At 44.2% G+C, this 22,766-nt stretch overlaps 1 protein-coding gene across 1 annotated transcript in view; it reads right to left on the bottom strand.

Annotated features, from left to right (window-relative positions):
- The window catches only part of Vps8 (vacuolar protein sorting 8), a 140,397-nt gene that overhangs the window by 59,509 nt on the left and 58,122 nt on the right, over positions 1-22,766 (bottom strand). The window contains exons 14-15 of the mRNA XM_068346988.1: positions 2,816-2,955; positions 1,465-1,648 (exon numbers count right to left, since the gene is read on the bottom strand). Coding sequence (XP_068203089.1) covers positions 1,465-1,648; positions 2,816-2,955 — 324 coding nt within the window. The remainder of the gene's footprint in view (positions 1-1,464; positions 1,649-2,815; positions 2,956-22,766) is intronic.

Here is a 22,766-nt window from a genome sequence, read left to right as displayed (position 1 = left end):
GGAGAGGTCCCCTTTTTTATTTCATTTGTTTGAAGTCGGCTACCCCCCAAAATTGGGGGAAGTGCCTTGGTATATGTATGTATTTATTAATTATTATTTATCATTATTATTATTCTTATTATTATTATTGTCGTCGTTGTTGTTATTGTTATCATTATCACAATTGTTGTTGTTGTTGCTGTTGTTGTTACTACTACTACTACTACTACTGTACTACTACTACTACTACTACTTACTAAGCTACAACCGTAGTTGGAAACGCAAGATGTTAGAAGCCCAAGGGCTCCAACAGGGATGAATAGCCAAGTGAGGAAAGGAAGCAAGGGAATAAACAAACAATATAAGCTATAAGAAGTAATGAATAACAATATGGAACATCCCAAGATCAGTGACAATATTAAAATAGATCTGTCATATATAAACAATGACGAAAAAATAGTCTGGAAACCTTCAGACCATGACAATGATAAGAGAAACAAACCAATTATCAAATATTTAAAAAAAATAATTCCTTATACGTATATACATATACCAAGGTACTTCCCCCAATTTTGGGGAGTAGCCGACACCAAACAAATGAAACAAAAAAGGGGACCTCTCCTCTCTACGTTCCTCCTTACATATAAGTGAAATAAAAATTTAAATAATGCAAAAACCTAATAGCAAAAAGAAATATACATGAGATGCAATTAAATTTCTAAAATCAAGGTGGTATTAATACATCTGTGGAAAAGATTGATAAATCCCAGGAATTATATGGAGGGCAAGATCATCTATCACTTTCCTTCATGACTTCTGGTTTTTCTATTAGGCAAGAATAATTTGTTCATGGTCTACAGCAGTAAATTACATTTAACAAATAAAATAATGTTTTAAATTCCAAGCAAATTATATAAAATATCTCTGAATACAAAATTTCAATTTCCAAGTGCAGGACAGTTTGAGTTGTACCTCTCTAATCAAAGGTCAATATGAAAAGTTTAGTGCTACGACTGAGATGGTGTGGACACGTGGTGAGGACGGACAGTGGGGAGGGAGTCAGGAGGGATTGGGAGAAACCTATTAGGGGGAGAAGATCGAGAGGGAAGCAGGGAATTAGATGGTAAGATAAGGTGAAGGATGATATGGAGAGAAGAGGTTTGGTAGAGGAGGTTTGGTGGAAGAGGATATCTACAATAGAAGGTACTGGAGAGGCCGCATATGGCAACCGACCCCTCAATGTACAGACATTTCCAGTTTTCGAAGGACAGAAATTATCAATTAATTCTCTGGCCGATAGAAAAAAAAATTAGCATTTGTAATTCACAAGCTTGGCAAGCAAGATTTATTCTTGAATAAGCAATAAAAAATGGACGTTAACAGTCCTGAAGATTACATGGCCAGGTGTAAAATCAGTTCAAAGACAGAAACCTCATGCAGCTGGGGGACTTAAGTAACCGAAAATCACTCGTGAAAGTCATTTACCCTGATATGGTTGAGAAACTGCTGCTGGATCTTCTGGGCATGCAAATCGGTAAACTGAGGAGACGTCAGGACGGACCGTATGTACGTGAAGACCTGGTTCTTCCTCATCTTGTCGTGGATGTAACACTCGATGATCTTCTCGTGTTCGCCTCGAACCTCATGTACGTATTCGCAGACGCGGTAACTGAAATAAAAAAAAAATATATAACTTGCAAAGCTATATGTAGTAGTATAATTATAAACAACTAATTACTATTATCATCATTATAATTATTATCATTATTATTACGTGCTAAGCTACAACCCTAGTTGGAAAAGCAGGATGCTATAAGCCCAAGGGGTCCAACACAAAAAAAATATAGCTCATTGAGAAAAGACAAAAAGGAAATAAATAAACTATCAAAGAAGTAAGGAGCCATTAAACTAACATATTTCAAGAATAGTAACAACATTAAACTAGCTTTCATAAAAAAAAACTATAAAAAGAGACATTTCAGCCTGTTCAACATAAAAATATTGAAGAGATCATTCCACAACAGAGATTCAATTCCCACAAACAGCTTCAAGATTTTGTTATCTAGTTCTCCTTATTGCACTACCTGTACAAAGCCATATAAATGACATTTTACTTCATATTACAGGTACGGTGGTAGGTTGGCCAGGGCACCAGCCACCAACTGAGATACTACCGATAGAGAGTTATTAGGTCTTTTGACTGGTCAGACAATACTGTATTGGATCCCTCTCTGCATAGCCTCATTTTCTCTTTGCCTACACATACACCAAATAGTCTGGCCTGACTTTACATATTCTCCTCCGTCGTAATACACCTGACAACAATGAGATTACCAAACAGTTCTTCTTTGCTCAAGGGCTTAACTACTGCAATGCAATTTGTCAGTGACTACTTTCCTCCTGGTAAGGGTAGAAAAGACTCTTTTCAGTTTTGGCAAGCAGTTCTTCTGGTAGGACACTCCTAAATCAAACCATTGTTCTCTAGTCTTGGGCAATACTATAGCCTCTGTACTATGGTCTTCCTCTGTCTTGGAATAGAGTTCTCTTGCTTGAGGGTACACTCAGGCACACTATTCTGTTTCCTTATTTCCTTTCCTCCCTTACTGGGCTATTTTCCTTGTTGGAGCCCTTGGGCTTATAAGCATCGCACTTTTCCAACTAGGGTTGTAGGTTAGCTAGCAATAACAACAGTAATAATAATAATAATAATAATAATAATAATAATAATAATAATAATAATAATAATAATATCCATTTAAGAAAGATTTGACTGGATTAACTCGAGATATATATTGCTAAACTGTCAAAAATTACAAACAGGTAAACCGCCACTTACAATTCAGCCTTCCAAGCCTTTTCGAAAAGATGATCTCTGTCGTAGTGAACGAGACCTCCTTCCTGTAGTAGTTCTAGAAGAGCTGTTTCCCTTTCTTCATGATGACTAGAAGCATCTGGGGCTGTGAGATGAGATAGCACCTGCAATAAAAGACAAACTTGAAAAAAGGCCTGGTTAGGAACAAATACTTAAAAGGCCTGGTCAGGAACAAATACTTAGAAGGCCTGGTCAGGAACAAATACTTAGAAGGCCTGGTCAGGAACAAATACTTAGAAGGCCTGGTCAGGAACAAAACGGATCTATTTTTGGGTGAGATAGCCATGTCGTCCTGATGGAAGGTTCCTTTAGGTAGCTTTCTAAGGGATATTTGCTACAGTGATACTCCCAGAGAATCAACCCTATGGTCTTCAGAATTCTAACTCCTGATGCGAGTATCTTTAATATAGCTTTAAGGATATCACATAATCTCAGGGGACGTATTTTTAGATAAGACATATAGCAATCTTCACCCCGAATAGATATAACTCTTTGAGGGGGAAGAGTGGCGAACGAAAGGGGAGCCGTTATCAAGGTACCCGGTGGACCCCCTCCCTGTACTGCTACGGCCCATCATTCCATGTTGCATTTAAGCAGGAATAGCCGCAGATAGAGTACTGTAGTTTCGGGTGGGGTTATTTAAGAAAGAAGGGTGGGTCCATCAGGACGACATGGCTATCTCACCCAAAAATAGATTTTCCGCTTTGCTCAAAATGTTATTTTCATTAGTAAAATAAATTTTTGAATATACTTACCCGATAATCATGTAGCTGTCAACTCCGTTGCCCGACAGAATTCTACGGGAGGGATACGCCAGCTATCACTATACTAGAAGGGGGTGTACTCACAAGCGCCACCTGTGGCCAGGTACTACAGTACTTGTTGTTGACGCCACCTCACTTTTTCCTCGGTCCACTGGTTCTCTATGGGGAGGAAGGGTGGGTCAATTAAATCATGATTATCGGGTAAGTATATTCAAAAATTTATTTTACTAATGAAAATAAAATTTTTCAATATTAAACTTACCCGATAATCATGTAGCTGATTCACACCCAGGGGGGTGGGTGAAAAACCAGTGTACAAGACTAAAGGATAGCTAAGTATCCCGTATTTCATATAATCAGTTATCCACAATAACAATGAAATAATAAGTACCTGGTAAGGAAGTCGACTTGAACCGTTACTCTGCCTTTAATAAGATCGTCTTCCTTACTGAGCGCAGCGTTCCTCTTGGAAGGCTGAATCAACTCAAAGGTGCTAAAGTATACAGGGCTGCAACCCATACTAAAGGACCTCATCACAACCTTTAACCTCGGCGCTTCTCAAGAAAGAATTGACCACCCGCCAAATCAACAAGGATGTGGAAGGCTTCTTAGCCGACCGTACAACCCATAAAAAGTATTCAAGAGAAAGGTTAAAAGGTTATGGGATTATGGGAATGTAGTGGCTGAGCCCTCGCCTACTACTGCATTCGTTGCTACGAATGGTCCCAGGGTGTAGCAGTACTCGTAAAGAGACTGGACATCTTTGAGATAGAATGATGCGAACACTGACTTGCTTCTCCAATAGGTTGCATCCATAACACTCTGCAGAGAATGGCTCTGTTTGAAGGCCACTGAAGTAGCCACAGCTCCCACTTCATGTGTCCTTACCTTCAGCAAAGCAAGGTCTTCTTCCTTCAGATGAGAATGTGTTTCTCTAATCAGAAGCCTGAATAGTAAGAAACTGAGTTCTTAGAACTTGGAAAAGAAGGTTTCTTGATAGCACACTATAAGGCTTCTGATTGTCCTTGTAAAGGTTAAGACCTTTTTAGATAGTACCTAAGAGCTCTAACTGGGCAAAGTACTCTCTCCAGTTCATTCCCCACCAAGTTGGACAGGCTTGGGATCTCGAACGACTTAGGCCAAGGACGCGAAGGAAGCTCGTTTAGCAAAAACCGAGCTGCAAGGAACATGTAGCCGTTTCAGATGTGAAAACAATGATCCTGCTGAAGGCGTGGATCTCACTTACTCTTTTAGCTGTTGTCAAGCACACGAGGAAAAGAGTTTTTAATGTGAGGTCCTAAAAAGAGGCTGATTGGAGAGGTTCAAATCTTGATGACATAAGGAACCTTAGGACCACGTCTAGATTCCAGCCTGGAGTGGACAACCGACGTTCCTTTGAGGTCTCAAAAGACCTAGGGAGGTCCTGTAGATCTTTGTTGGTGGAAAGATCCAAGCCTCTGTGGCGGAAAACCGCTGCCAACATACTTCTGTAACCCTTGATCGTAGGAGCTGAAAGGGATCTTACTTTCCTTAGATATAACAGGAAGTCAGCAATCTGGGTTACAGTGGTACTGGTTGAGGAAACTGCATTGGTCTTGTACCAGCTACGGAAGACTTCCCCTTGAGACTGATAGATTCTGAGAGTGGATGTTCTCCTTGCTTTGGCAATCGCTCTGGCTGCCTCCTTCGAAAAGCCCCTAGCTCTTGAGAGTCTTTCGAAAGTCTGAAGGCAGTCAGACGAAGAGCGTGGAGGATTGGGTGTACCTTCTTTACGTGAGGTAGACGTAGAAGGTTCACTCCTAGAGGAAGAGTCCTGGGAATGTCGACCAGCCATTGCAGTACCTCTAAGAACCATTCTCTCGCGGGCCAGAGCGGCGCCAACCAACGTCAGCCGTGTCCCTTTGCGAGAGGAGAACTTCTGAAGTACCCTGTTGACAATCTTGAACGGCGGGAATGCATACAGGTCGAGATGGAACCAATCCAGCAGAAAAGCATCCACGTGAACTGCTGCTGGGTCTGGAATCGGAGAACAATACAACAGGAGTCTCTAGGTTATCGAGGTAGCGAACAGATCTATGGTTGGCTGACCCCACAGGGCCCAAAGTCTGCTGCAAACATTCTTGAGAAGGGTCCACTCTGTGGGGATGACCTGACCCTTCCGGCTGAGGTGATCTGCCATGACATTCATACCGCCCTGAATGAACCTCGTTACCAGCGTGAGCTTTCGATCTTTAGACCAGATGAGGAGGTCCCTTGCGATCTAGAACAACTTCCACGAAAGAGTCCCTCCCTGCTTGAAGAAGTAAGCCAGGGCTGTGGTGTTGTCAGAGTCCACCTCCACCACTTTGTTAAGCTGGAGGGACTTGAAGTTTATCAAGGCCAGAATAACCGCCAACAACTCCTTGCAATTGATGTGAAGTGTCCTTTGCTCCTGATTCCATGTTCCCGAGCATTCTTGTCCGTCCAAAGTCGCACCCCAGCCCGTGTCTGAAGCGTCCGAGAGGAGACGGCGGTCGGGTTTCTGAACAGCCAAAGGTAGACTTCCTTGAGAAGAAAGCTGTTCTTACACCACGCGAGAGAAGACCTCCTCTCTTCGGAAACAGGAACTGAGACCGTCTCTAGCGTCATGTCCTTTATCCAGTGAGCAGCTAGATGATACTGAAGGGGGGGGAGGTGGAGTCTCCCTAACACGATGAACAGGGCCAGCGATGAAAGTGTCCCTGTTAGACTCATCCACTACCTGACTGAGCATCGGTTCCTTCTCAGCATGCTCTGGATGCATTCTAGGGCTTGGAAGATCCTTGGGGCCGACGGAAAAGCCCGAAAAGCTCGACTCTGAAGATCCATACCCAGGGAGACAATGGTCTGGGATGGGACGAGCTGAGACTCCTCAAAATTGACCAGGAGGCCCAGTTCCTTGGTCAGATCCATAGTCCATTTGAGAATCTCCAGACAGCGACGACTTGTGGAAGCTCTTAAAAGCCAGTCGTCTGACGGAGCCGGACACAAGATCATGGTACTGCTGCACAGTCTGTGAACTGTCAACCATGGGGAAGCGAGGAAGTACAGTGACACCCCGAAGCTGTCTAGACTGTCTGGGTCGTACAGACAACTCCTTATCGGGTTGCTGAGGTTGCCGCACTGCGTCACAACAAGTCACTTCTGCTGGTTGTTGAACGTCTTCCCAGTGACACACTGACTCCGTAAACAAAAAATCCTCTAACAAGGACTAAGCTTGGACTGCATGTCTTGCAACACAGCTCAAGGTCTATGGGAGCAGGTGTGGTAACAGACGGGATTAGCGACTGAAGTGGAACCATTACCTTCCCTGGAAGCATGTTATGCTTAAATAAAAGTCCATAGGAGGCTACGCAGCTAAAGACTCCTCTCCAAATGACAGAGTCCTCAAGGGAATATCAGAAGGAGGGAGAAAAGCACTTTCTCATCTACAGGGACCATATCCGAGAAAAGCTAAGTTCTCTCAGTGAGGGTTTCACTGGTGCAAAAGCAGCAGACTAGAAGGCAACGTTATGAAACTGCTTGAGTCTAGTGAGATGGCAACAACCAAAGATGTGTGACTGAGAAGCATGCGGTAAGGTATGCAGAGCATGTTGTATGCAGAGCATGCTGTATGCAGAGCATGCTGAATGCAGAGCATGCTGTATGTAGAGCATGCTGTAAGGTAAGCAGAGCGTGTTGCATGGCGTGTAACATTTCTCAGAAATTCCATGACCAGTGCTAGAGTGAGTAATATCGCATTACCGTCCATTGAAAGTGCACGTGCCGAGGGAATTGATTTAGACTGTTTTGTAGATGAATTTGATAGCCGGCATGATAATCGTAGAATTAAGCTACACTAAATGTACTATAATCTACTTCACCTCAGGAAAGGGAAACTCGCCCTGAAGATATTTTCGCCATATTTTGCGATTTGTTAAAAATATATTGCAAGGAATACATATATATTTTTATATAAGTAATACAAATAACCTCCATTATCATAATGTTTGTGTAGGCATACATGTATATGATTACAAATGCAAGTTATGAAAGTAATGAGGTGTTATTATTGTCATTTGTTATTCCCAAGTTGAATGGGAAGAAGCTCAAGTTGAGGAAAAATATGGCAGATGCATGCGTTGAGGTGGCTGACTCATAGCATGAGGTTGCTGTCTCAAGAGTTGCGCTTGCTGTAAGGGTTGCGGATGCGCAGTAGCAGGTTCCTGAGGAACGAGTTAAGGTTCCTGAGGTGTGAGCTGCGAGAGTTGAGGTAGCGGCTGCGCAGAACGCAGTTCTTGTCTCGCGAGTTGAGGTTCCTGAGGTGCTAGCCTAAGGAGTTGAGACTCTTGCCTTGAGAAGGGTTTAGGTCGCTGCAGCGAGTGCTGAGGTGGCTGCCTCATTGATGGAAGAGGTTGTCGTACCTCAAGAGATTGTTGCCTCGCTGGTGGAACCGCAAGCGGAAGCGGAGGAAGTAAGGCATAAGACTCCTGCTCCCATTGCTGAGGTTGCCTTAAGGAAGGTTAAGGTTGCTGCACAACGCTGGTAACTGGCAACTCAGAACGCGGTAAGGTAGCCTGAGGAACCTCAACTTCGTACGCCTGGCAGACTGGACTGCGGGGAGGCGGAGCGTTCGCAGGAGGAGGTGTAACCTTCTCAGCCTGAAACTCACGCATAAAGACCCCAAGCTGCGACTGCATGGACTGCAGCAAAGTCGTCTTGGGATCAACAGACGATAAGGTCTGTTGTGGCATCGCCTTACCTCTCTTAGGAGGTGTGCAGTCACCTGAGACTGAGGAGAGTCAGAGCTAACCCAATGACTGCATCCGGGTTGTTGAACTCTAACTTCGTACGTCTGGCATAGGTCTGGACTTTACGTTTAAGAGGTCTTGAGACCTGAGACCAGCGTTTTCTCCCCGAAATTTCTTCTGCAGACGAGCAAAATAAGGGCTCAATCGTCTGCGGGTGGGAGTGACGGTCTCTTAAGACACGCCCGCAACCACCGAGGATACTTCTGTGCGCCGATCAAGGCCTGCCGAACCCTTTTGCCCTTCGACATTGCTTCTCCCCTGGGCTTGGGAGCTTGCAAGAGGTCCCGGACTGGGAGGACGACTGGCACGCACAGAAGTACCCTCACGCACAACACTGACACACTTTGCGCTAATCACTTATCACTTTTGATTTTCTGTTTGCACTTATTTCACTGAACTCGAAACTTTAAGTGGTTTGTACCTGAAACACGCAATTCTATCCTTTCTCAAAAGTTAGTAATTGCGAAAACAGAATTACAATGTAACAGAAAAATCTAATGAAAGATAAATAATTCAGTGGCTGGAAAGAGACTAAACACTAGATCAAATAAACTACGTTTAAAATCTCTCACCGCATAAAGCTTGAGAACAAGAAAAACTCTAGAAACGTTTGCCTTCTTCCCCTAAAGAGACTAGGGAGAAGAGCAAAAACGATAACAACGTTACTCGCTTGAACGAAACGTTTATCCTCCTCTTTCTCCCTCCGTCTCTATCTCTCTCTCTCTCTCTCTCTCTCTCTTGACTTAGAACCTGAGAGAAGAGCCCAATCATATATATCGTTAAAACATATTATTGTTAAAGGAAAATATTTCCCAAAATGAAAAGTTCCTTTGTAGAATTAAAACCATTAAGTTAAGAAAGAATGAACAAAACGCTAGACACGGTTACTCTTACTGCAACGTGACACCGTGAAAATTCTCTCTCTATCGTAACGATAGAGCGCAAGTTGAACGTTCTGAAACGTCAACAACTGCAGAGACAAAACAAAACGTTAGTTCAACTTTGAAAACAGTACGAGACTATCAAAGAAATTCTTTCAAAAACATTAAAATAGCATAATATGTTAACAGGTAAAACCGAAATGACGGGCTCAATGTTAATTAACTTCGGTACAAGAAAAGACCGCCTACTATTAGGAAAGGTCGAATATAAACAAATATAAAAATTAATTTTAATAATTTTATAATAAAAGGAAGTTAATCGAAGAGGCCTATAAAAGGCGAAGAGATATAAAATAAATCTATAACTTTTGTTAAGCAAAATTAAGAAAGAGAGTCTATACTCTCTTAGACACCAACACTTCCGTCTAAGGGAAGGGTCGGCCATTTAAAGGTGAAAGAGAGTTCATACTCTCTTCGTCACCATAATTAATCAAATTAATTCCAAAAGCTAACTAAGCTAATATAGAAGTTTCCAGTATAGCGAATAGCTGCAAATTTTAGAGAAATACTTCACCAAACCGTGAACAATACTCCAAAATCATAAGCGTATCCAAGAATGTCTTGCCGGAAGCACGACAGAGGAAAAAGTGAGGTGGCGTCAACAACAAGTACTGTAGTACCTGGCCACAGGTGGCGCTTGTGAGTACACCCCCTTCTAGTATAGTGATAGCTGGCGTATCCCTCCCGTAGAATTCTGTCGGGCAACGGAGTTGACAGCTACATGATTATCGGGTAAGTTTAATATTGAAAAATCCATTTTTTGGGGCTTGGCCATGTCATCCTGATGGAAGCTTACCAGAGAATTACTTGAAAGTACTATATCTGTGGGTTTGTATAAGTGCCTTTACTTTGAATGAGTTCCTTATATGGTCTCCTAGACCCTTATATATGACATTACCGTTATTTGTCATATCCATGAAGCTTGGAACTAGCTTAGGGCTTCCTGCCCCCTGCAGGGAAAGTGTCGACTTCGACTATAAGGATTCAAAGTTTGTATATCCGTAAGAACGAAAGGGAAACTTTGTAGATATTACCTTTTTATGCCTTGGACATCTGTACATTCAAGGTTCTATTTAAAGGAATAGAATAAAACTCTCGGTTCTTTTATTTCATTAACTGAGGGCTAAAAGAAGACGCAGATAAATTTTTCTATTTATTTTCATAAGCAAAATAAATGATAAATGTATACATCATAAAGTAAAAATCTAACCTTGCATAGATAAACATCATGGTTATATATATTTCTGACCTGTAAGAGAAGAATATACATATATGAATTCATTATATAATGTCACTCAAATGAATGTGAAGCTAAACATGTCTAGTTTCATTCAGATGTTGGATATGCATCAACACTGTGTTCAAATGTTCACACAGCACTGGTGTTATTGGTTAGATTCTGCACCTGTATAGAACAGTCTATTAATCACCAGAGTGATTTTCACTAAGAGGTATTAATACCTATTCACCCAATGCACTGTTGAGTCCAAAAACAGTCCACTGGTCATCACTCACTAGAAGACAGGTTTTATGACAATACCTGCCGCCACCACAAAGTGTTTTATCTCGTGCACTTGCTTCGCATAATGTTTATAGAAGACTCTGGATGATTTCCAACCCGTATATGTGCGGAGCCTCTCAAAGTCCATGTGTTGAAAGAAATTCAACGAGGAAGCAACTTTCCTTGGATCGTGACCTGCGGGTGTGCTGTCAGGATCCGCTCCGCGAATAAAGTAGGTGACTTTCGCTCTCAGTTGTCTTACGGATAAGTTCGATCCTGAGGTTTCGCCTCGGAAGAGCTGTCCCTTCTTGAAGTCTGAAGTTCTTTGAAGATAGAACTTGAGACACTCTACTGGGCATAGAGATACATCTTCCTTCAGTGGGCAGATTCTCCAAGGACCCCACCTTTTGGTGGGCAGCTCGTTCTTGGCGAGAAAGGCAGGATCAGGGAAGAGATTCAGTCCTCCTGTGTCTAGGAACTGAATATGGCTTTCATTCCTGGATAGGGCCACTATTTCACTAACTCTAACCCCTGAGGCTATTGCAAACAGAAAGATAACTTTCTGTGTTAGATCCTTTAGGGTGCAATCCTCATTGTTCAGATTCGAAGCATAGTGCAAGACTTTGTCCAACGACCATGTGATGGGCTTTGGAGGGGTTGCCGGCTTGAGTCTAGCGCATGCTTTTAGTATCTTATTGAAGATTTCACCTGAGAGGTCCACCTCAAAGGCGTACAGAAGAGGTCTAGTCAAAGCTGACTTACAAGCAGTTATTGTGTAGGTAAATGAAGAAAGAGAGACAGAAATATATTGATATTTCTGTTGGTTTCCTTGCTTTCACAAAGGAAACCCACTTCTTCCAAGAAGAATCATATTGCCTCCTAGTTGAAATTGACTTATACTCTTCGATGAAGTCGATTTTATCTTTTGAGATCCCAAACTTTTTCTTTGCTGCTTGGGCAAGAAAATCATGAAATGTAGGTTGTTGTTTCTCAAGGATGAAGCGTAAACCATCGACTTCTGAACCAGTTAGGATAAAACTGGGTTCGGCAGAGGAAACAGCTTCAGTTTCAATTCTAGAACTAGCAGGAACCAATTGCTTCTTGGCCATTTGGGGGCCACTACTGCAGCTGTTCCTCTGAAGGATCTTAGCTTGTCGAGGACTTTTAGCAGGAGATTGGTTGGTGGAAACAGGTAAATCCGGTTTCATCTGTTCCAGTCGAGAGACATGGCGTCTATCACTTCTGCTTGGGGGTCCACATAAGAGGCTACATAACGGGGTAGTTTCTTGTTGTCGCTCGTTGCGAAGAGGTCGATCTGCAGTTCTGGGACTTTTTCCGAGATGAAGGAGAATGAGTCTGCGTCTAGGGACCATTCTGTCTCTATCGGCTTTCGCCTGGATAGAGCGTCCACCGTCACATTGCGGAACCCTTGAAAGTGAACTGCTGATAAATGCCATCCTCTCTTCCTTGTCAGATAGAAGATGGCTAACATCACGTGATTGATGTGAGGTGATCTCAAGCCTTGTCGATTTAGACATATTACTATCACTTCGTTGTCCAGGACCAGTCTGATGTGGACTGCTCTGCAAGGGGATAGTTTCTTCAACGTCAGGAAGACTGCCATAGCCTCCAAGATGTTAATGTGAAAGGTTTTGAACTGGTGCAACCAATTCCCTTTCACTTTCCTTTCTTGCTAATAGCCTCCCCATCCTTCCAGGGAGGCGTCCATGTGTATCACCACTAATGGTTGTGGTGGTTGCAGGGGAATTGTCTGTGCTAAGCTCTTGGCTGTTGACCACGGCCTTAATAGCGTGCGCAATTGGGTCGGGGTCAACCTTCGTTGATCTCTTCGAGCATTTGATGCATATCTTCTCCAGACTCCTGACGCATCCTTTGATCGTGCTTTTAGCACCGGGTCTAACACTGCTGCAAACTGGAGAGAGCCCAATACTCTTTCCTGTTGGTGTCTTGATATCCTCTTGTGTTGGATTAGACTCTTGACAGCTCCCACTATCTCTCTCCTCTTCTTTAAAGGAATGGAGAGGTGGTGTGACTGTAAGTTCCAACAGATTCCTAACCATTGAAACTTCTGAGCTGGAGAAAGGCTTGACTTCTTGCGATTGATCTTGAAGCTCAGGTGCTCCAGGAACTGGATCACCTTTCCAGCCACTTGTGAATATCCTTGAGTCAATGTTTAGCCCAAAGGGCATGGCTGTGAAGACAAATTTTGTCTTCTGTAGTCTGAATCCTAGGTAGGAGGAGAGGGGGCAACTGACTGGTAGGTGCCAGTAAGCATCTGCCAGGTCTATTGAGACTGTGTACGCCCCTTTGGGTAGAAGTTTCCTTATGTGTTGCAATGTAATCATCCGGAACATGTTGTTCTCGATGAACTTGTTGAGTGGAGACAAGTCTAGAATGACTCTGAGTTTGTCTGAGTCTTTCTTGGGAACACAGAACAGCCTGCCCTGGAATTTGATGGACTTCGCTTTTCTTATTACCTTCTTGTTCAAGAGTTCTGAGGTATATTCTTCCAAAGGGGTGGAGTGTTGGAAGAATTCTGGAAAAGGGGGTGGAATTTTGTTCCATTCTCAACCGAGTCCATTCGTAATTAGGCTATGAGCCCAGGGATCGAAGGTCCAACAATCCCGAAAGTGGAAAAGTCTGCCTCCTACCTGGAACCTCTCATTGTTTAGAGGTTCCTGAGGACTTGTTTCCGTGACCGCGTCCTCCTCTACCCCTTGAGGGGTTTCCGGAGGAACCTATTTTTGGGCCTTTACCTTTGTAGGACCGAAAGGTGGTTGTATGCCTCTCTAAACCTGGGTTAAAGACAGGTGACTGAACCACCAGCTGCTGAGGGACCATCTGCAAGGTGGTTTGCGGCTGGGCTACCATTTGAGGCACCGTGGCCATGGTCACGGCCAGAAGTTGTGCAGGTCTACGTGGTCTTTTTGCCTTTTTGTTCTTAGGCTGGGGACCACTGTCTGAGGAAGATTTCCTCTTTGAAGACATGCCCCACTTTTGGAGAAGGTTCCTTTTCTCCGTGGCGGCTTTGGCAATGGCTTCTTGGACCACATCTGGTGGGAAAAAGTCTTTGCCCCAGATGCATGATGAGTTCAGCTTTCTGGGTTCGTGTTTCACCGTTGCTGCGGTGAACAAATACTCTCTACAGGTCCTCCTTGACCTGACAAAGGCATATAAGTCCTTCATAAGGGTACCCATGTGGGACTTGACTAAGACCATGTACATATCTAGGGCATTAGTTAGGCCTGCACACATTTTCAAGCAGTTCTGAGGAGACAAAGAAGCGGCTAGTCTCTCTTTTGTCTCCTGTTCCCTTCTCAAAAGATGATCTGGCAACTTTGGAAGGTTCTCATTGAACTGCTGGCCTGCTATCTCCGGATCCAACTTCGAGACGGAGAAGGTTAGGTGTACCTCTTTCCACTTCTCCTCGCAGGTGGCCATAGCTAGAGATAATGGTTTGCATTTCTCTAGATTGGGCAGGGTTCGCCCTCTTCGACTGCTTTCATGACACAGTCAAGGGCTTTCACCAAAAAGGGGAAGGCTCTGGAGGAAGGAGCAATGAAGGTTGGGTGCCTCTTGCTCAATAATGAAACTTTGGAGTTGGTATATCCGGCTCCTTTCAGGGTAAGGATGGCTTATGCCTTGTCATGTTCGAAGACAATGACTTCCTTAGGTACCGTCTTGCGGGATGCAGGTTGATCTCGCAGTCTCACATAGCAATCTGGGTACAATGAAAACCTGGGCCAGAATTCAAGATCTTCAAGGGGTTTGGCCCCCAACTTCTCGGAGATGTAAAGCTTCCTATTCAACATGGGCATGTACTCCGTATACCTCCAGGGGTTGGTTTCGGAGCAGTGAGGGAGGTCAGATACTTTAAGTGGCTTAGTAGAGCCCCTGGAAGCGCCAGGACATTTCTCTTCTTGTACCTCTCTCTTCGTCCTTCTTCCTCCGTTGGTGGTTAAACCACGTCTTCTTCAGGGCCTTCTTGCAGTAGGTCCTGTTCGGTGTCGGTAGACACCTTCGACATCCGTTCTTGGTGTATGTCCATGCCTTCAAGTTCCTTGTTAATGTCTGCGTCAATCTTCAGTTGAATGAAGGGAGGCTGGACCTGTTCCTGGGACACTACCGCACTGGATTGAGCCTTAGGGAACAGAAGGCACCTAAGAGATTCGTTAGGTAGGTAAGGTCCCGGAGAGTTCTTTTGGAACCCTCATACCCACCTACGAAGGGTTTCCCTTGCTGTATCCCTTGCCTCTCTGGTGGCAGGGATATCTTCTCCAAAGCCGTTGGTCAGCAAGGTCGAGCAGACGGAGCAACCCTTCGGGTCCCAGTACCTCAGGGATCCAGATACGATGCAGCTGGGGGCATGAGACCTGCACATCGTATGCCCACAAAAGTCCTTACTCTAGTGGTTGCAGAACACAACTCCACACATCACCATTGGCTCCTCCTGTAAAGGAAAAAAAGGTGAAATGAGTATACACTTGTTTATATCACTGATATAAATGCATACTTTTAATAGTAATACTTACTACTAAATTTATTAGCTTAGGATAGTAAGCTAGAAAGGAAATAGGAAAGACACATATCTGTGTTTCCTCTCCCAGGCAATTGCTGAGACCTCTGTCAATATTAATATTCAAATTCCCTATAAGGGAGAATACAGAGCGGAACGACTCCCGTACATAGAGCCGGAGCTAGTAAATATTTATACTAACTCCTCCACCTGTAAAATGTTAATACTGAACGGTGTTTCATGAGTGTCCCGATAATCAAAGGATTCATCAGGGTGTTGAAGGAATGCTTCAACCTCAGCATGTTATGCAGTCCCAACATTAGACTGTGATAGGATACACAGAGTATGTAAGAAATACTTGTACTACTGTATTGTTATATACTGTAGTTTTGCAACTACTGTATTGTTATATACTGTAGTTTTACTAGCTACTGTATTGTTGTGTACTGTAGTTTTACCGGTACACTACCAGGGTTAGGGTGATAGAGAGAGAAAGAATGGAAAGGAGGGTTTCCTATTATTATGGTTTAGCACAATAAATGGAAGTATAGGAGGGCTACTACTGCCTATTGTCTCCTTCCCAGAATGAGAGTTCTAATGGAAGGGGAAGAATCCATCTGATTCTAGCTTCCATCCATCCACAACTTTTGCCGCCGGCTGTACTGCCGGTTGCAAGGTTTGTGGATGGCAGGCCAAGAGAGGACTGAAGATTTCTCAACAGTATGTTGGGTTTCTCACCGGCAGCCGTCAGGGCCGGCTCAGTCTTTCCCCCCGGGGCATTCACCTCCGGTGAAGGAAGGACATAAGGAGGAAGTGGCCGAGGCGGCAACCTAACTGGGGTTCCAGCCGGCAATGCAGTCAATCCGGCAAGCCGGGATGACTGTCAGAATAAGGGCGAAAGAATGATGAGACGGCTAGGCTGACACTAAAGGACAGAGGGGGGAGGGGAAAGGGTCTTATAGTTCACAGAGGAGAAAGACGACGGCAGGTATGATAGCTACGTTCAGCCGTGAACTAAGGAAGCATGGCTTCCTGTGCCGATGACGTCATGGGCGGCAGAGGAACAAAGATTTCCCTGTCGGCAACATTGTCGGCTGCAAGACACTACACCCTGAGCTACCATCTTACTTCAAAGTCGGGATACTCGGCGGCAAAGAAGACAGACGGTGTAAGACTATCTAAGTCAAGCCGGAGTTTACTACTTGACGGCGATGACGAAAGATAGGGGTTGCCGCCTGTAATGGCGGAGGATCAGGGAGGGAGGGAGGAAGGGTTTAGCCTCTTTTCTCTAAAAGAGAATATATCAAACCTTATCCATAAATTCTAGGGGATATATGTCCCCATCCGAATTAATAAGGAACGATATGTTGAGGTTAAACGTGGTGATTTACTTTACTAACATATACATAATGAGTTAGGCTAGCCTAACTCCGGTGGGGACCGCGGCCAAGGTTGGTACCACCGGGGTCCCCGGCGTATACGAAACGTAAAGTCACATATCGGAAGAGGAATAAAATAAATTCGTATGCAATATCGTCACAAGTATAATTTGCCTAACTAGCTAAAATTCATAGCTAAATACCGGGAATGTTGCACTACTGACTATATAAAATGCATTTATAATGTGCAACAGCGGTCTCAAAATGGCCGCCTCCTGTGTCGGCTACGCACAACCAAACACACTTAAATTATACGAATTTAACTGTGAGAAGGGAGCCTTAAAATTATACACAGGAAAGATTAGATACTCAACTTTCCAGGGGATGAAGATGCTGGAGGTTGCATGATTATATTCCAAAAATCGTAACAAACACCGGGAAAAGTGTGGGAGCACACTTAGCTTAAATGCTACAGAACAGGAAAGATGGCCGGTAGTAGTACGGAGAGGAGGTCCACTGGATACCTTGATAACGGCTCCCCTTTCATTTGCCACTCTTCCCCCTCAAAGAGTTAAATCTACTTGAGGTGAATATTGCTATGTGTCATATCTAACATTATGTCCCCTGATATTATGCGATATCCTTAAAGCTATATTAAGGATACTCGCGCCAGAAGTTAGAATTCTGGAGACCTATGGTTAATTCTCTGGGAGTATCACTGTAGCAAATATATCCCTTAGAAAGCTACCTAAAGGAACCTTCCATCAGGACGACATGGCTGAGTCCAAAAATATACTTATAAAGCTCTGGTCAGGAATAAATACTTAGAAGGCCTGGTCAGGAACAAATCATCTTAAATGTTAAGTCTTAGTTTCTACAACATGACATTAAATAAACATATGAAAAAAATATGTAAAAATAAATGAGCTTTGTAGATCCATATCCTTATGGGTAACTAATCCAAAATTACAAAAGTTTTATTATAACAATTACTTAAACAAAATACATAACTTCTTGTCTCACAGGGTTTATTATTTACCAAATTTCAGAAATTTAAGGAGAAAAAAGGCCAGGAAAGTTGGAAAGCAAGGTAGAAGAGCAAAAAGAACAACTGACTATAGAAATCAAAGAATGCTTTATAAAATATTCTGTGCAAGGCCCACTGTAAGAGGTAGCCTGATATTGCCTGAAACTTTTGACTCAGCCAGGGGTGTAGCTGGAGATTTTGGGGGCCATACGGCCGGGTGGTAATTTACAATGCATGCTTGCATACTTTTATTGCCTGACGCTGCTTTGAAGGGGACCCCTCTTGGAGGCTCTGGGGGCATTTTTAAAATGGCCCGCCCTTAGCTATGCCACTGGTTACACCAGAATTTGCAAGAGTACATTGTTCTTTTAAATATAGCAATATCCAGATAAATATTTAAGACTGTATGGTATCTGACATATTGAATACAATGTACAGAAAATCCTCAACTTAGAAACTTGATAGATTTCAAGTTGGTTGTAAGTTGAATTAGGCCTACGATTTTTTTATGCAAATATCAAATATTCAAGTTTCATATTGCAAATCTCTTCTTGTTTACTGCATTAAAATAACAAATTTGGAAATAATTTGTATTTTTCCTAACATACAAACCTGGAGCTATTTATAGGGTATTACTTTCGGCAACGCTGAAAACCAAAGACAATTTTAGTGAAGGATAATTACCCCATCCGCTAGTTAGCGGGAGGGGGTTGGGGTACACTACCTACCCCGACCACTCACACCTGTCGGTTGAGTAACCACTTTTGCTTTCTGGCAGGACTTCTCGGGGGACAGGGTGGCGGGCCAATTTGTATAAATAGCTCCAGGTTTTTATGTTAGGAAAAATACAAATTATTTCCAAATTTGTTATTTGTTCCAACACAGATACAAACCTTCGCTATTTATAGGGTGACTTACTCTTAGGAGAGAAGAAGTTCTACCAACTGGCCTTGGTCATGACCCGGGGTTCCCTTTCATTGATCTTTTTTCTAATTAGTAGGAACTCTACCCTCGCTAAAATCAAAGTAGTTACAAGGTAACTCAATGATAGCGGCCTGCATTAGCTTGTGTGAGAGAGACTCGTGGCTTGTCTTTACGAGGATAAGCATGAGTTCTAAGACATATCCAATACCCTCCCTCACGAGGTATTGGTGACGTAACAAAGTATTTATTCATACTCAGGATGCACATGGGAAATGAATCTTACCTGCAGAGGGGTGAGGTCAGCTATGCTTCGGTCTTGCGGAGCTATTTCCCCGGGGGGGGGGGGGGGGAGAGAAAGAAAGAAGTGAACCAGACATTCTTTTCATTCACCCTAGACTAACCCGGGTAACTTCAGCCCTCAACCCTCTGCTACTTGTCCATCAAGGAGCCTGAGGCATTAGATCACTTGTTATGCGGCCACCACAGGACCAATGGAGAAGGTATCCATGCTCCTGTGGGTTACGTCTTTCTGGTAGTGGGCTGTGAAGGTAGTCTGACGCTTCCACACACCCGCTTCAGTACCTGTGCCACAGAAAAATTCTTCTTGAACACCAGAGGCGTTGCAATGCCTCTGACGTCATGAGCTCTGGGTCGGTTGGACAGAGGAGGATCTGGATATAGAGCGTATTCGATTACTTTCCTTATCCAGGAGGAAATAGTATTCCTCGTGACCCTCCTCTTGACCTTCCCCATGCTGACAAAAAGTGCTCGTACACGGGGGCGAGCTTTTGCTGTTCTTCTTAAGTAACACCTCAGACTCCTTACTAGACATAGTAACAGTTGGTCTGGATCTTCGGTTACAGAACGAAGACTCACAATCCGAAATGGGCCGAACCTAGAGTCCAGCACACCCGGATTTTGAGTCTTAGGTACAAACTCAGGGACGTAGTTGAGGATTCCTTCCCCCCATCTCCTAGAGTGGGAGACATCAGCAGATAGACCATGAAGTTCGCTGACTCTCTTGGCCGAAGCCAGAGCGAGCAAGAACACCGACTTCCACGTGAGGTGGCGATCGGAGGCCTGGTGTAGTGGTTCATAGGGGAAGCCCTTCAGAGACCTGAGGACCCGAACCACGTTCCAAAGGGGAGGTCTTAGCTCTGCCTGGGGACAAGTAAGCTCGTAACTGCGTATGAGCAAAGAAAGTTCCAGCGAGAAGGAAATATCAACTCCTTTCAATCTAAAGGCGAGACTCAAGGCTGAGCGGTAGCCTTTGACTGCCGAGACCAAGAGAAGCATTTCTTCCCGAAGGTATACAAGAAACTCCGCTATAGTTGAAACAGAGGCATCGAGGGGAGCGATACCCCTTCCACGACACCAACCACAGAAAACTGACCACTTCGCCTGGTAGACTGCCTCTGTGGATCTCCTGAGGTGTTCAGCCATTCTTTTCGCAACCGGTTGCGAAAAGCCCCTCTGTGTGAGGAGGTGCTGGATAGTCTCCACGAGTGAAGTCGAAGCGGTCCGACTGTTCCTCTAGCCCTAGGGGGACTAGGTGATCCCAGGAATCGGAGTGTTGCTTCCACTGGGATTTTAGTCGCCACTGGAGGGACTTCATCTTGAAGCGACTGTTGGGATCAGTCGGGTCAGGGAAGAGAGGTGACCGAGAAGGCGAAGCCAATACTGCGCCGGGAGCTCTCCCCGACTAAGGAAGACCTGTGCTATCTCCCTCAGTCTCTGGATCCTTTCGTCTGATGGAAACGCTTTGTGCCTTAGGGTGTCTAATCACATGCCTAGGTATACCAGTTCTTGAGAGGGGAGCAGTTGAGACTTCTCGAGGTTTACCACGATCCCCAGATCCTGGCAAAACCTTAGAAGCTCGTCTCGGTGGAAGAGAAGGGCCGCCTCCGAGTCTGCCAGAATCAGCCTGTCGTCCAAGTATCTTAAGAGACAGATGCCAACTCTGTGAGCCCAAGATGATAACTAGGGCGAAAACTCTCGTGAATACCTGGGGTGCTGTGGAAAGACCGAAACACAGTACCCTGAACTGGTAATGCTTCCGATTGAACATGAATCTCAGATACTTCCTGGAAGACGGGTGAATTGGGATCTGGAAGTATGCTTCCTTCAGATCTAGAGTGCACATGAAGTCCTGGGGTCTTATCGCTTGTCTGACTGTGTCGGCCGTCTCCATTCTGAAAGGTGTCTGTTCGACAAACCTGTTCAGGGCCGAGAGGTTGATGACTGGTCTCCAGCCTCCAGACACCTTTTTCACAAGAAAGAGTCGACTGTAGAAGCCTGGGGACCCGTCGAGGACCTCCTGAAGAGCGTCCTTCTTACACATGGACTGGACCTCTGCCCGGAGGGCCAACTCCTGTGAGGATCCCTTCGCACAGGAGTTCGATGGAATCGGCACGCACTCGAGTCAGTGGAGGGAGAGAGAGCGTGAACAGGATACGATACCCTAAACGAATAATCTCAACCGTCCAGGGTTCGGCCCCGTGGTGAAGCCACCTCTGCCAGCGGCTTTGCAGGCATCCCCCCACAGGTGGGCAAATGGGAAGATTGCCTGTCTTATTGGGACCGGCCTCAGCCAGATCCCTTCTTACCCTTTACTCCACGGAAGGACTTTTTACTGCGAAAGGCCTGCTTTGCACCCTTTTTATCCTGCTGTTTTGGGTCTCTAGCCCTTTTTGGCTGCGGGTTTTGCTGTGCTTTCTGCTGTGGCGGAGAGGGGTAAGGTCTAGCCGTTAAGACCTTTTGGATGAGGGAGTCCTGACTGGACTTCCTCCACCTCTCTGCCACCAGCTCGACATCCTTGGGATGGAACAAAGAATTGCCCTCGAAAGGAGCATTTCTCAGTCTCGCTACTTCGGCCTGAGGGAGATGTCTATGGAACTTGCCTATGACGGCATCTCTCCTCTTCAGGATAGTATTGGCCAAAAGGTTCACTACCTGATGGGTAGTATAGGTGTAAGTAAGCCTTAGGTTTTTTTTATAATGTATTAGCTTACTTAGGTTAGTTTTTAAGTTCCTCTTTCATTTTTGAAGGCTGTAAAGTTCATGGTTCGTTCGCCTTCTTGTTAGTAGGGGTCTCCTCACTCCAGTGGTATTTTTGTATAGTCTTGTTGACTAATCCTCCCTGTTTCTCCCCTCCATATTTTGGCTCTGCTGAGTTGACTTGAGACCGGGTTTCCAAGCTGCAGGCAGTTGGTATCTGCACCCTGAATTGTGAGCCTGTTACCTCTTGGATTTACAGCAAGTCTCTGAACAAATATATATCTTCAGCTGGCCGTTTCTTCACATCTTCGTCATTTTATTATTGCGTCTGGTGCAGTACTTGCCAGAGGGGCCTCGCTTGGCGACGGTAAGGGGTGTTATCCATTTCTTATAAAGTATTGACCAACATTACTGGGATCCGGCGTCCATGATTATGAATGACTAGGATTACGGGTGTGCTGCAGTAGTCAGATGAATTTTCTGATTGAGCTCGATAGTGGTATTGAGAGTTGCTGTCCTCTACCCTTATTGGAGTACTTATGGGAGGAGACCTTCATCATCTCATCATCATCCTTTAGCATGTAAAATTTAGGTTATTCCTTTCTTTTTGTTATTTTCTATTCCTCTCTGGGCCCCCTTTCCTCCTTCAGAGGTTGAATGTGTTGACTAATAATTTGGGTATATGTTGTGTAAGTGGTATTTTCTTATTTAATGTTAATGTTGAGGCCTAATTTTAACTTCCTGTATTTTATTGAATTGTAATAAATGTTGTTTTTATTTCATTGTTTTGTTTTCCCCCTTGAGTTATTCTTGTGCTGCATTTACCTGGGCTTGCTTCCACCTTAGTGGATTGCTGCCTTTTAAACACATAAGTTTTTATGGTATTGATTATTTATGGTCCTGTACACCTAGTGTGTGTTGTGGTCCAACGAGTCCATTACAAGTGGAATTCTTGGACCCCTCACCCAGAGAAAAAAAAACACTTGTAATGGACTTGTTGGACCACAACACACACTAGGTCTACAGGGTGAGTCCCG

Source organism: Palaemon carinicauda, chromosome 23, assembly GCF_036898095.1.
Source record: "Palaemon carinicauda isolate YSFRI2023 chromosome 23, ASM3689809v2, whole genome shotgun sequence".
NCBI lineage: Eukaryota > Metazoa > Arthropoda > Malacostraca > Decapoda > Palaemonidae > Palaemon > Palaemon carinicauda.
This window is presented reverse-complemented; position numbering and strand designations above follow the sequence as displayed.